The 15,438-nt window shown below is 34.0% G+C and overlaps 1 protein-coding gene across 1 annotated transcript in view; it reads right to left on the bottom strand.

Annotated features, from left to right (window-relative positions):
- Mycbp2 (MYC binding protein 2) overlaps positions 1-15,151 on the bottom strand; it is a 233,163-nt gene extending 218,012 nt beyond the window's left edge. The window contains 2 exon segments of the mRNA XM_048801244.1: positions 95-310; positions 15,023-15,151. Of these exon segments, the coding sequence (XP_048657201.1) occupies positions 95-310; positions 15,023-15,136 (330 nt within the window). The 5' untranslated portion in view covers positions 15,137-15,151.
- Positions 15,152-15,438: the final 287 nt, after the last annotated feature.

The following is a 15,438-nucleotide window of genomic DNA, read 5'->3' as shown; positions in this document are numbered from 1 at the left end:
ATATATATATATATATATATATATATATATATATATATATATATTATAGCCAGAACACCTCAAGTAATGCTCTAAATAGAATGAAGTGGCTTACCTTTGGAAGCTTGATAGGGGGTTCTTTGGATTCCTCCTCTTCATCACTATCTGATTCTCCACTCTGCACAGAGTTCTTAGATGCAGCTGCCAATGATGTTTCCTTTTTTTGCCATTCCAGAACGCAATGGCGTACATTACAGTAAATATTGAAAGCAGAAGGATTGCTATGTAGTTTGATATCTGGTATGATTACTGTATTCTCCAAGTTTTCAGACTGAAATACAAGATAGAACATTTCAATATCACATTCTTTTCTATAATCATTAATTTCCATTTTAAATAAAAATGTAAAGAATAGACAAACTAAACTGACATGCAAAAGTCATATAAGTGACATAACAAAGACATTTTAAGTCTATTCACTCAACTTCTAGTACTCTTTCCACTACCTTCACTACTTTTCGAGTAATAAAACAATTAACAAAACTGACAAGGCTGGAAAAGGTCAAAGAACTTAACAGAAATATCCTTTGGTCCCCATGATTGAATAAAGTCAACAAAGTTTAACTGCTGGAATAACATATAAAAGAACATCAATTTAATGCCTTTTTAAGGGACACCAAACATGCTATAGCATCTCAATGAACTACTAAAAATGCTGCATTACATTTTGAATTCTGTCAAAAGTATAGGGATTTATGTAGAAATTAGGATTCAACAAGATATAATTTTCATCAACTCATTAATTTCATTCTCATTCAAATAACACTAATGTCAAGAAAACTGCAATTATGTTTCTCAAACTCTCTCTTAGCTATCAGTTTGTATAAAGGCTAAAAAACCACGTGGTTGGTAATCTGTTAAAATAAAACAATTTACTTGTTTAAACATGTAAACAAAAATGCCCAGCGTTTCACTTATCAGATAGATAGCACTACACTTTTGATATCAATATGTACATTATAAATATAGAAAAGTGTTATATTTTGCAAATTCAAGTTCTAACAATTAGAGTATGTCCAGGAAGTATATGTAAGGGAAATAAAACGAAAACTCAAGTAAAAATACTCTTGGTCCTCAAATTTTGCTCTTCTTCCATAAAGAATTTGGGGAAAAGGAAATATCTCATTAAATAAGAAATATTCCAAGAAAACTGCCAAGAAAAAGTTAAACTGGCATGTAACCTGTGAGCATATCTTTGAGAGATTAAAAGAAAGCAAATAAATATCAACAACCCAAATTTAACAATATATAAAAAAGTAATACACCATAACCAACTGGTATTTATAACACAGGAACAATGCTGACACAACAATGGAAAAGAAATTAGTATAATTTCTCATCAAACAAAATAGAGTAAAAAACATAAAATACTACAAATAAACATGGAAAAATATTTGACAAAAATATAATACCAATTCAAAATAAATTATCTAAACACATTAGGAGTAGAAGGGAATTTCTTCAAATTAATAAAGGGTAACGGAAAAACCCACACCTAGCATAACACATTGAATGACGCCTTTTTCTAAGATTGTGAACAAAGCAAACAAAACTACTCTCAGTAACTCAATTCAGTCGTGTATGAGATACACTATCCAATAAACTAAGAAAACAAAAACAAACAAAAAACATAATCAGAAAAAAAAAAGTCTTCATTTCTGGAAGGCTTGTAGAAAATCTTAAGGAATCTTCAAAAAGAAAAATAAAATAAAAATAAAAGCTTCTAGAAGTAATATGTGGATTAGGCAAAGTCACAGGATGCAAGATCAGTACATAAAAACATGTAATATAACCATATACAATGAATGAACAATTTTAAATGTCATTTTTAAAATAATAGCATTAAGTCACAGACAAGAAAAAAATATTTGCAAATACATATCCAATAAAGAATTAGTGCTCGGAATACATAATGCCTGAAACTCAACAGTAAAAACAAAGAATCCAGTTAGAAAGTGGACAAAACACTTGAATCATTACCAAAGATACAGAGAACAAAAATAAGCTCATAAAAAGAGATTAGCATCATTAATCATTACGAAAATTAAATTAAAATAAAATACAGTACACATATAATTTTTCTTTCATTTTAATTGCTTTTTTCTTCATGTGTTTATTATTTAGCCTTGGTTTAACTTTTGGAAAGGTAAAATTTTACGTGGGCTTGAGTTGTTTTGATCTTATTTGCTTGTTAATACCTTGGGTTTTGTTCTTCTTATTTCCCCTTTCTCTTTCTACATCTATTAACAGCCAAATTTTCCCATTCCATCTTCCTCTCTTTGTTTACTTTTAGCTATTTGTCATTCCTCCTCCTTTATAGCCATCATACCACCTTCTCTCCTGTTTCCATCTTGTTCACTTTTTCAATATTTTAAACCTTCTCTTACCTTTCCACTCTATTTTCTCTTCACTTAAGGATCAGTAATTTTCACTAACTGAAAGAATTATATAGTTTATGTAATTCCTACCCCATTCATGTTGCTGTGACTACACAATACATTGTAGATACCTGCTGTTCAACGTCTGCTCTAGTTCAGTTATTTATTGCCAGTGCTAATGTCAAATACTGACCACAATACCTCTGCAAGTGGTAATTAGTGTTATAGATGTTAAAGTAGATAGCAGACACTTATTTTAAGGCTATACATCAGTTGCTAACACTACTGCTATTCCTTGCTCCCCCTTTCTCTAAGATAAGTGGGAAGTGATAGGGACACTACAAGTTCACAGAGTAGAGATCCTGCTGCTGTACCATACTTCCAAGTAACAGAAAACTTCACTCCATGGAAATGGAGGTGAAAGTGGTTAATACACCAGGTTTATTCAGAAATCTTACCCTGAGTTTTTAAAGAATGAGAAGAACCAGGACCAGAAACCAAGTACTATACTAGGACTTGGGAAGCATGTATAAAAAATAAAAGTACAGAAAACACATAAACACATGGAGATTAAAAAATATTCTTTTAAAGAACAAATGGAACATAGAAGAAATGAAAGAAGAAATCAAGCAATTTCTTAGAAACAAATGAAAACAGAAATAAAACATATTAAAATCTATGGAATAGTATAAAAGAAGTTCTAAGAAAAATTTATAGCACTGAGTACCTATGCTAAAAACAAAAAACAAAAACCAGAAAGATCCCAAAATGATAATTTAATAATGCTATGCCTAAGGCATTAGAAAAGGAAGAACAAACTAATGCCAACATTAATAGAAGATAGGAGATAATTAAGGTCAAATCCAAAATTAATGAAATTGAGAACTTAAAAAATTATAAAGAATAAATGCAACAACATGTTGGTTCTTCGAAAAGATAAACAAAATTGATAAACCCTTCGCAAACAAACAAAAGAGAGATAAGACCAAAATTAGAGATGAAAAAGGAAGTATCACCAGACATTTCTAAAATCCAGAAGATCATTAGATAGTATTTTGAAAATTTATACTCTGATAAACTGGAAAATCTAGAAGATGTCAACAAATTTCTAGATATATATGACCTGCCCAATTTGAAACAGGAAAATACAATAGACAATATCACAAATAAAATTTAATCAACAATTAAAAACCTTCCAATAAAGAAAAGCTCAACACCAGATGGATTCTCGGCAGAACCCTACCACACCTTTAGAGAACACGGTCTTGTTCAAATTATTCCATGAAATAGAAAGGGAAGAAATACTCTCAAATACATTCAACAAAGCTGGTATAATCCTGATACCAAAATCAGACAAAAGAAAGAAAATTACAGATCAACATCTCTGATAAACATAGATATAAAAATCCTTAATAAAATATTAGCAAACCACATTCAAAGACACATCAAGAAGATATAAGGACACATTCAAAGACACATCCCAGGGATATAAGGTTGGTATACACAAATCAATAAATGTAATTCACTATATATATATGCAACACCCTGGGAACCAAGCCTTTAACACCTGGGTCTTTGGAGGGCATTTAAGTATCTAAGCTATAGCAGTAGCTAAGCAATTAGGAAGAAACCAAAGTTGAAAGACATACTACCTAATTTCCACACTTATTATATAAAGACAAACCTAGCTCAACTAAACAAAACACATTCAAGAAAATGACACAAACAAATATGGCAAACTGATTTTCTATAAAAATGCCAACACAATTCACTGGAAACTAACAAATGGTGCTGAATCAACTGAATATCATTGTGAAGGGAAAAAAAATGAACATGGACACTTAGAGCCAAAATTAACTTGAGATTGACCACAAACCTAAGTATATTAGATAAAACTATAAATTCTCCATGAGCAATGTAAAGAAGAAAATCTTTATCTTAGGATAGACAAAGATTTCTTAGGACACAAAATACAGGCATTATAATAAGGGAGAAAAAAATCAACTAATTGGATTTATAAAACTTTTGTTTTTCTCAAGTACTATAAGGAAAGAAAAAAGCAAATCAGGTTTTGGAATACAGATATCTGACAAAGTCCTTGTATCTATGATATATAATTCTGACAATTTTACAAGAAGACAATTATAAAAGGAGGAGCAAGATCTCAACAGATATTTCACGAATAGCCAAGCATATGAAGAGATGTTCATGTCATTAGTCATTAAAGAAAAGCTAAAACCACAGTGAGAAACCCCTATATGCCAATTATAATTACTAAGATCTTAAAATCTATTACCATGTTTTTGCAAAACTGTGAAGCCACTGGATTTGTCATATACTGCTTTGAGATTGTAAAATGAACCACCATTTTGGAATGATTTTTAGTTTCCTTTTTTTTCCCCAGTACTAGGGATTGAACCCAAGGGCACCCGACTATTGTTCTATATCTCCAGACCTCCCTGCTTTTTTAAAATTTTGAGATAGAGTCCCCTGAGTTTGCAAGGCTCACCTTGAACTTGTGATGTTCTTGCCTCAGCCTCCTGAGTGGCAGGGATTACAGACGTGTGCCACCATACTCGGCAGTTTTTCAGTTTCTCAAAGAACTATATTTACCATGCAACCTGTGAGGAAAGAACTAACACTGCCAGACTGCTTTGCACAAACATCAAAACTGATGATGAAACCTGAGTTTCACTTGCCATGGCTGCCTGCTTAGCAGAATGCGTCTAAGTGACAAAAACCACAAAAGTCTGAGTTCCTAAGACTCAACTATGCTTCCACACATTTCACTGTAGTTCACTGCCAGAGCAAAAGCATATTCTACATGCCCAGATAAGAACGAACTAGGAAGCTTGTGCCATAACTCTTTAGACATCAATACATATCTTTTTTTTCTAATGGTTATGTTGTAATAAAACTTAGCTATGAGTATAAATTGCTTCTGAGTGTTATGAATCCTTCTTGCAAATCCTCAAAAGAAATTCCATCTAAATATTCCACTCCTGGTAATCATCCAAAAAAAATAAACACATATCCACACTAAGACTAGTTTATAAAGGTTCACAGCAACTTTGCAATAGCCAAAAACTAGAAACACCACCAAAATGTCCAACAATAGGTGACTGGATCAACAAAATGTGATATAACCACACAATGAGATACTAGTAAGCAAAACAAAAAGGAATGAACCACTGACATAGGCAATAATGTAAACACAAATACTGTATTTATGGAAAGAAGTCATATAAAAAGGGAACAACTGTATAATCACATTTATATTAAATTCTCGAAAATGGGAACTAATCTACAGTGACAGAAAATGTATCTGTGGTTGTTAGCGCCAGGGTTGCAGGAAGGAATGGAATGCAGCAGAGCATGAGAAAATCCTTGAAGATGATGGAAATGTTCTGAAGCTTGACTGGTATAGTATTTGCATTTATGTTAATTTTCAAAACTGTGTACTTTAAATCCCTGTCTCAAGCTCTGCTGTTAAGAAACCTAACCTAACATATAAATACATTTGTTATCAGGATGGTGAGGAAGCTTCCTGTGTTATTCATTTCATTTCTCTTGTAAGAAAGTGAAGACAGACAGCTGCGCTGACCCTCTGGGAGCCCAGGAAGGCCCAGGCCAGCCCTGCCAACCCCACAGAGCCCACACTGAGTCCAAGGACAGCCCACAGCCACAATGCTGCATGCCACATAGCTGCATTTCTGAAAACATCGCCCAACACCACCGCCTAGGCCCCCCTCAACCCAAAACTTCATCACTGAAAGCAGCCATCGTGGGGCACCTTCGTTGCCATTTTTAGTTGAGGCAACTCTCAGCTTGGAACACTGGCTAGGCAGGTACAATAGTCCCCAACTCCTTCCTTCCCCTACAGTCACTAACTCAGCACAGTGACTGCCCAATACAAAACAACTCTCCAAGACAGGTACACAGCACCCAGAGCACAACCCACAAGAACTCCAGAGAGAAAGATTCCCGATTAGGAAGTAGAAAGGGAGAGGGTGAGTGAGATATAATTTAGAGACTAAATTAGAGACCAGGAACTGTGAGGCCTACAGATGATAAAAAATAAAAATAAAAAAATAAAAAAAAACAGGCGCCTACATCACACGAGCAGGCCCCAAAGGAAATCCTTGGGATATATGAAGCAGTATGTTCAGAGATGCAGCTCTGTGGCATGCAGCATTGTGGCTGTAGCTGTCTCTGGACCCAGTGGGGTCTCCCATCAGGGGCCAATGGTGCCATAACCCACTTCCAGGTGCCCTGTACCCAAGACCAATCCTCCCACCCTGGTAACCTTCACCATCCTGAGGGTGGAGATATCAGCAAACAACAAACAACCCAACCTGTTGGATGAGAAGAGAAGGAAAGATACTGATCTCTGAACAAAACAATCCTGGTTTCTTCCTTCAACATTTTTTTGTTTTTGTTTTTTTCTCGCTCTCTCTTCTCCCGCCCTCACATCCCCAACATTTGTGAAACCAAGTACTTTGTATGAATTAGGATACTGAGGACTGGGATGTCTGAATGGGATATTACAATTGTTTTGTTTATTCTTTTATCTCCTATTTTTACATTGTTTTAATTTTTCTTAATATTTATGTGTTTCTTTTATGTACTCTAATATCTTCCCACTTACTTGTCTCCCCAAAATCACCTCCTCTCTCTTTTCCTACTACTAACCATCTTCTTTAGATTCCTCTTTCACACTTCCTAAGATCTAATAACTCTATATCCTCACCTCCTACCCTCTCAACATCTCATCCTACAGATCACCCTCTGTTCTTTGTCCACCATCAGAAACTATAAAACCTTTTGCAAACCTACTGTTTATATTGTAGATAATAAATGAACTCACCATTTCCGTGTATTGTGACAAAACTGTAAATGTCTTAATAGCAACTATTTGGTTTAAGGTTGTATATTGTTAGTACTGGGATCTGTTAACATTATTCTTCCCCTCAAAGAAGTATTAGAACACTGCAAGGGCTATAAGCCTATAGGGTAAAAACAGTAACGTCTTGGATTCACAGTGCTAGAAGGGAAGACACTGGAACAACATGAATAAAAACAAGGGAAAAAAGTATCCCAAACAAATCAAGACACTACATTACTAGAATCCATGGCTAGCACAACAGAAGAAATGACAGACAAGGAGTTCAGGAGGTACATAATTAAAATATTCTGTGAATTAAAGGATGATATAAGAGAACAAATATAGGCAGCAAAAGATCATTTTGATAAAGAGGTACATAAGCAAACACAGGAAGCAAAAGATTACTTCAATAAGGAGATAGAGGTTCTAAAAAAAAATCCAAAAACAGAAATCCTCGAAATCAAAGAAACAATACACCAAATTAATGGCTCAATAGAAAGTATCACCAACAGATTAGACCACTCGGAAGACAGGATCCCAGACAATAAACACAAAATATATAATCTTGAAAAGAATGTAGAACACACAGTGAAGATGATAAGAAACCATGAGTAGAATATTCAAGAAATATGGGATAACATAAAAAGAACAAATGGGATAGAGGAAGGCATAGAGTTCCAAACCAAAGGAATAAACAATGAAATAATATAAAAAATGTTTCCAAACATAAAGAATAAATTGGAAAACCAAGAGGCTTACAGGACACCAAATGTACAAAATCACAACAGATCCACACCAAGGCACATTATAATGAAAATGCCTAGCATACAGAATAAGGAGAGAACCTTAAAGGCCAAAAGAGAAAGGAAACAAATTACATATAGGGGGCAACCAATTAGGATACCTGTAGATTTTTCAACCCAGACCCTGAAAGCTAAAAAAAGATCCTGAAACAACATATACCAAGCTCTAAAAGAAAATAGATGTCAACCAAGAATCTTTTTTTTTTAAATATTTATTTTTTTAATTTTCGGCAGACACAACATCTTTATTTGTATGTGGTGCTGAGGATCGAACCCAGGCCGCACGCATGGCAGGCGAGCGCGCTACCGCTTGAGCCACATCCCCAGCCCAACCAAGAATCTTATATCCAGCAAATTAAGCTTTAGACTCAATATGAAATAGAAACCTTCCATGATTAAAAAAAAAAAAAGTTAAAAGAATATACAGCTAGAAAGCCTGCACTACAGACCATCCTCGGCCTAATATTCCATGAGGAGGAAATGAAAAACAAAAATGAAAATCAGCAGAGGGAGGTATTACACTAGATGAAAAACTAATCAAAGGAGAAATTAAGTCAAGTTAAATACTAAAAATTAACAAATATGATGGCTGGGAATACAAATCATGTCTCAATAATAACCCTGAATGTTAATGGCTAAACTCACCAATCAAAAGACATAGACTGGCAGATTGGATTAATTTAACAAAAAAAAAAAAACGACAATATGCTGCCTCCAAGACTCATCTCATAGGAAAAGATATCCATAGACGGAAGAGGAAAGGTTGGGGAAAAACATACCACTCATTTGGACTGCAGAAACAAGAAGGGGTTTCCATCCTTACATCAAATAAAGTAAACTTTAAGCCAAAGTTAACAAAACTGGATAAAGAAGGACATTTCATACTGTTCAAGGGAACCACACACATCAACAAGACATAACAATTTCAAAAATATGTGCCCCAAACAATAGAACATCTATGTTCATCAATCAAACTCTTCTCAAGTTCAAGAGTCAAATAGACCACAACACAATAATTTTGGGTGACTTTAACACACCTCTTTCACCACTGGATAGATCTTCCAGACAAAAGCTGAACAAAGAAACTATAGAATTCAATAATATAATCAATAACTTAAGACTTAACTGACATATATAGAATATTTCATCCATCAACCAGCAAATACACTTTCTTCTCAGCAGCACATGGATCCTTCTCTAAAATAGACGATATATTATGCCACAAAGCAACTCTTAGCAAATACAAAAAAGCAGAGATACTACCCAGCATCTTATGAGATCATAATGGAATGAAATTAGAAATCAATGATAAAATAAAAAATAAAAGCTACTCCAACACCTGGAGACTAAATAATATGCTATTGAATGAAGAGTGGGTTGCAAAAGAGGAGATTTAAAAATTCTTAGAGATAAATTAGACACTGATACAACATATTAAAAATCTCTGGGCCACTATGAAGGCAGTACTAAGAGGAAAGTTCATTGCATGGAATTCATTCCTTAACAGAAGAAAAAGTCAACAACTAAATGACCTAACATTACATTTCAAAGCCCTAGAAAAAGAAAAGCAAATTAACACCAAAATCAGAAGAAAACAGAAAATTATTAAAATCAGAGCTGAAATCAATGAAACTGAAACAAAATAAACAATTGAAGAAATTGACAAAACAAAAAGTTGGTTCTTTGAAAAAATAAATAAAATTGATAAACCTTTAGTCATGCTAGCAAAGATAAGGAGAGAGAAAACTCAAATTACTAACTTCCATGATGAAAAAGGAAATATCACAACAGACACAACAGAAATACAGAAGATAATTAGAAATTATTTTGAAAACTTGTACTCCAATAAAATACAAAATTTCAAAGGCATCAACAAATTTCTAGAGTCATATGATTTGCCTAAATTGAATCAGGATGATATGCAGAATTTAAACAGATCAATTTCAAGCAACAAAATAGAAGACACCATCAGAAGCCTACCAACCAAGAAAAGCAGAGGACCGAATGGATACACAGGAGAGTTCTACAAGACCTTTAAAGAAGAACTAATACCAATACTCTTCAATTTATTTCAGGAAATAGAAAAAGAGGCAGCACTACCAAACTCATTTTATGGGACCAATATCATCCTGATTCCAAAACCAGGCAAAGACACATCAAAAAAAGAAAACTTCACACTAATGTCTCCAATGAACATGGATGCAAAACTTCTAAATAAAATTCTGGCAAATTGAATACAAAAACATATCAAAAACATAGTACACCACTATCAAGTGGGGTTCATTCCAGGGATGCATGGTTGGTTCAACATACAGAAAGCAATAAATGTAACTCATCACATCAATAGACTTAAAGGAAAGAACCATATGATCATCAATAGATGCAGAAAAAGATTTTGACAAAATATAGCATCCCTTCATGTTCAAAACACTACAAAAACCAGGGAAACAGGAATATATCTCATCATCGTAAAAGCTATCTATGCTAAGCCCGAGGCCAACATCATTCTAAATGGAGAAAAATTGAAATCATTCCCTCTAAAAAACTGGAACAAGACAAGGATGCCCTCTTTCACCACTTCTATTTAACATAGTTCTTGAAACACTGACCAGAGCAATTAGATGAAAGAAATTAAAGGGATACGGATAGGTAAAGAAGAACTCAAATTTACACTATTTGCCAACGATACGATTATATACCTAGAAGACCCAAAAAAATTCCCCAGTAAACTTCTAGAACTAGTAAATAAATTCAGCAAAGTAGCAGGATACAAAATCAACACTCATAGAAAAGCATTTCTGTATATCAGTGACAAATCCTCTAAAAGGGAAACAAGGAAAACTACTCCATTTACAACAGCATAAAGAAAATAAACTACTTGGGAATCAACTTAACGAAAGAGGTGAAAGACCTCTACAATGAAATCTACAGAATGCTAAAAAAAGAAATTAAAGACCTTAGAAGATGGAAAGATCTACCTTGTTCTTAGATAGGCAGAATTAATATTGTCAAAATGACCATTCTACCAAAAGTACTATACAGATTTAATGCAATCCCAACCAAAATCCAATGACATTCCTCACAGAAATACAAAAAGCAGTCATGAAAGTCATCTGGAAAAATAAGAGACCCAGAATAGCTAAAGCAATCCTTAGCAAGAAGAGTGAAGCAGGTGGCATCACTATACCAGACCTTAATCTATACTACAAAGCAATAGTAATAAAAACAGCATGGTATTGGCACCAAAACACACTAGTAAACCAATGGTACAGAATAGAGGACATAGAAACAAATCCACATAAATGAATCTCATATTAGACAAAGGAGCCAAAAACATATGTTAAAGAAGAGATACCCTCTTTAACAAATGGTGCTGGGAAAACTGAAAATCCATATACAACAAAATGAAATTAGTCCCCTAACTTTCACCACACACAAAATTCAAAAAGTGTATCAAGGACCTAGTAATTAAACCAGAGACCTTGCACCTAATACAAGTAGGCCCAAATCTTCATCATGATTAGCCCCTGATTTCCTTAATAAGACTTCTATAGTACAAGAATTAAAATCAAGAATCAATAAATGGGATGGATTCAAACAGGAAAACTTCTTCTCAGCAAAAGAAACAATCAGTGAAGTGAATAGACAGCCTACAGAATGGGAGCAAATTTTTACCACAGGCACATCAGAAAGAACACAAAGAACTCAAAAATCTTAGCACAAAATAAATAAATGAATGAATGAATAAATAAATAGCCCAATCAATAAATGGGCCGAGGAACTGAACAGACACTTCTCAGGACATACAATCAATCAACAAATACCTGAAAAAATGTTCAACATCTCTAGCAATTAATGAAATTCAAATCAAAACCACTCTACGATTTCACCTCACTCCAGTCAGAATGGCAGCTATTAAGAATACAAACAACAATAAGTGTTGGCGAGGATGTGGAGAAAAAGACACACACAATGGTGGTGGGACTGCAAATTGGTGCAGTATGAAGATTCCTTTGAAAAGTAAAAATGCAACCACCATCTGATGCTGCTATCACACTCTTTGGTTTATACCCAAAGGACTTAAAAACAGCATACTACAGGGACACAGCCACATCAATGTTTATAGCAGCATGATACACAATATCTAAATTGTGGAACCAACCTAGATATCTTTCAGTAGATGAATGGATAAAGAAAACGTGGTATATATACACAATGGAATATTACTCAGAATTAAAAGAGAATAAAATCAAGATAAATGAATATCATGGTAAGTGAAGAAAGCCAAATCCAAAAAACAAAATGCCAAATGTTTTCTCTGATATAAGGATGCTGATTCGTATTAGAGATGGGGGGGTGGTGGCAACATGTGAGGAATAGATGAACTTTAGATAGGGCAAAGGGGAGGAAGGGGAAGGGAGGAGACATGGGGGCAGGAAAGACGGTGGCATGAGACGGACACCATTACCCTAAGTACATGTATGAAAACACACATGGTGTGACTCTACTTTGTGTACAACCAGAGACATGAAAAACTGTGCTCTGTTTGTGTAATATAAATTGAACTGCATTCTGCTGTCGTATATAACAAATTAGAACAAATAAAATAAAATAACTTAAAAAATAAGGAAAGTGAAGACATACTGGAACATAGAATTTACCAGAGGTTTAAGGAAATTGGGAAACATCAATCACAGTAAAAAATGGAAGAACTATTTTATAAAAAGCAATAAAATAGTCTGGACATGAAAGATCCATTTGAGACTGGTGATCATCAATGTCTAATATTATCTATTTAGTCTTGAATTCCCTTCAGCAGAACATGGATCTTCAGTGAAAGAGAAAATATTGAATTTGTATAGGATTGAATTTTGTCAGCTAACTGCAAGAAATATACAAGAGGGGTGCGGTGGGTAAAATAATGGCCTTCAAAAATATCAACACCCTAATACCCAGAACCTGTGAATATGACACCTTACATAGAAAAAGGAACTCTGCAGATATGACTAAAGAGTTTGTGATTAAGGATCTCTCTTGTAAGGAGATTATTCTAATTTTACATATGCTTGTAGTGATCAGGAAATGCTTCTTAGCATTTTTGTATCCAAATACCTAGCCCAATGTTTGCACACAGTGCACAATTAATGTTTGAAGAATAAATGAATGAATTTATTTATATCACTCTTATTAAAAGCTACTCTTAAAAAAGATCCAACACTGAGGACAAGAAAAGCAACTTGAATTACTACAGGCACAAAAGTAGTTATAGGGGATAAAACACCTTGATTTCCCATCTCTTCCTGCCCACTTTTGGAAAATTACCAAATGAAACCTTGAAAGAAAAAAATGTTAAAGATTGCTACTCTCTGCCTTTGCACACAATAAAAAGTGGAAAAGGGGTAGAAGCTGGAATCTGAATGATGTGTATTTGTCAGAATTTTTATATATTAAGAAAGCTCTTTACCTCCCTCTTCTATTCCAAAACCAGAGGTAATGAGAGGTAATACAACTGAACACCTATTACATATCTGCCTGCCCAACACCTATTACATATCTGCCTTCCCCCATTTCACATGGTATACTCACTATGGTTGTCACAGGCTTACAAACTTAACTTAGTCTAACCAAAGTACCCCATCTCCCTGATCAAAATGAGTGATGGGTTCAATCAAAACTCCTACCAGACTTTCTGCTAGCAGTAAAAGAAATGCTTCTTAATAAAAGAAAATTAAGTTGGAGCTGCCAGCAGCTTTAGCCTCCAGCCACCAGCATAGGCGCATATCAGAGGAAAGCATAGACAAGAGAAGAAGGCACAGATTTGATGACATTATTTTCTGCATCCAGCTGTGTTTTCAAATAGAGAAACCAAATAGATCCCATCCCCCACTATTATTTTATTTGATTTACTACTTCAAAGTAGACTTTGTTCAATTATAATAGCAAGAACACTAATTTTAAAAAGCAGGAAACACTTGCCTCCAGAACTTAAATACATTATGCAGACCCAGCTAAACTACTATTTATCTAACTCAATATGAACTGTTCAGTAAACCATAGTTACAACTCTTCTTTTCCTCTTGTCTAGGTTTCTTAGTAGAACTATTTAATAGAAAACACTCTAAAAAATAGAAAGTTGGCTCTGGACAGGGACTTTATAGACAAGATTTCTCTATCAGATGGAAAAAAATAGATTTCTAGTCTCTAAGGTTCCCCCTAAAACAAATATCCACATTGCCTCTTCTTTTGCACAACTATCACCAGTCAAAAGCCAGAACAATATAGACACACCCAGAGCCTTCTTAATTCATGTCAAGAAGGGCATAATATAATGAATGCAAATCCAAGGCCCAACTCACAAACCAAAATTTACTATTTCAAATACATGTAGTCAAAGTGAAAAATAGAGAAGAGCTACGAATATGTTCCCCAAAGAACGGATTAAGTAATGAGAATAGGCTGGGCATGGTGGGCGCACTCCTGTAATCCCAGTGGCTAGGGAGGCTGAGACAGGAGGATCACAGTTTCAAGCCAGCTTCAGCAACAGTGAGGTGCTAAGCAACTCAGTGAGATCCTGTCTCTAAATAAAATACAAAATATTGCTGGGGATGTGGTTCAGTGGTCAAGTGCCCCTGAGTTCAATCCCCAGTATTGTAAAAAAAAAAAAAATGAGAATAAATAATAAATATTTTTCCACACCCAGATATTGATAACTTTCAGTCTACTGGTAAAGAAGCAGCCTAAACTAAAGATGAAGGTAAAAGCAGAACCAAATTATAAAAAGTTTTTACAAAATTATTTCAGCACATAGAAGCAGAATGTTTTGCTAATTATACTCATATTTTTTAAATCCTGTCATTTTTATTCAAATTATTATATGAAAAAAGTCCTCATTCCCCATAAATAACCAGCAACTTTACCTTGCTTCTTGTTTTCACTTTTGATTTGCTTTTCTGTTTTCTTTTCAATTTCTTCTTATTTAAAATTTTCTTATTCCTAAAAATTAAAAAAGTGGACAAAATAATTATGAACATTCATATAAGGATATACAAAGCTATTAAAAATAGGCATCACCAAAACAGACATTTGAATATTTCTCTTACAAACTTTCCATGAAACAGGATACTCTGCATATACATTAAGATACTATCAAATAAATAGCTATTGAGCTGTCTGCAATACTGGACAGCTAGGAAATACATTAAATAATAAAAAATTATAAAATTTGAATTCTGCAAAAACAAATTTTACAAAAAGTAAAACATGAAAAAGGTATCAAATCAAGCTTTTTAGAACTTTATTAAACAGTGGGGATTGCTAATAAACATCAGTCATG

Source organism: Marmota marmota, unplaced genomic scaffold, assembly GCF_001458135.2.
Source record: "Marmota marmota marmota unplaced genomic scaffold, marMar, whole genome shotgun sequence".
In the NCBI taxonomy this organism is placed as follows: domain Eukaryota; kingdom Metazoa; phylum Chordata; class Mammalia; order Rodentia; family Sciuridae; genus Marmota; species Marmota marmota.
This window is presented reverse-complemented; position numbering and strand designations above follow the sequence as displayed.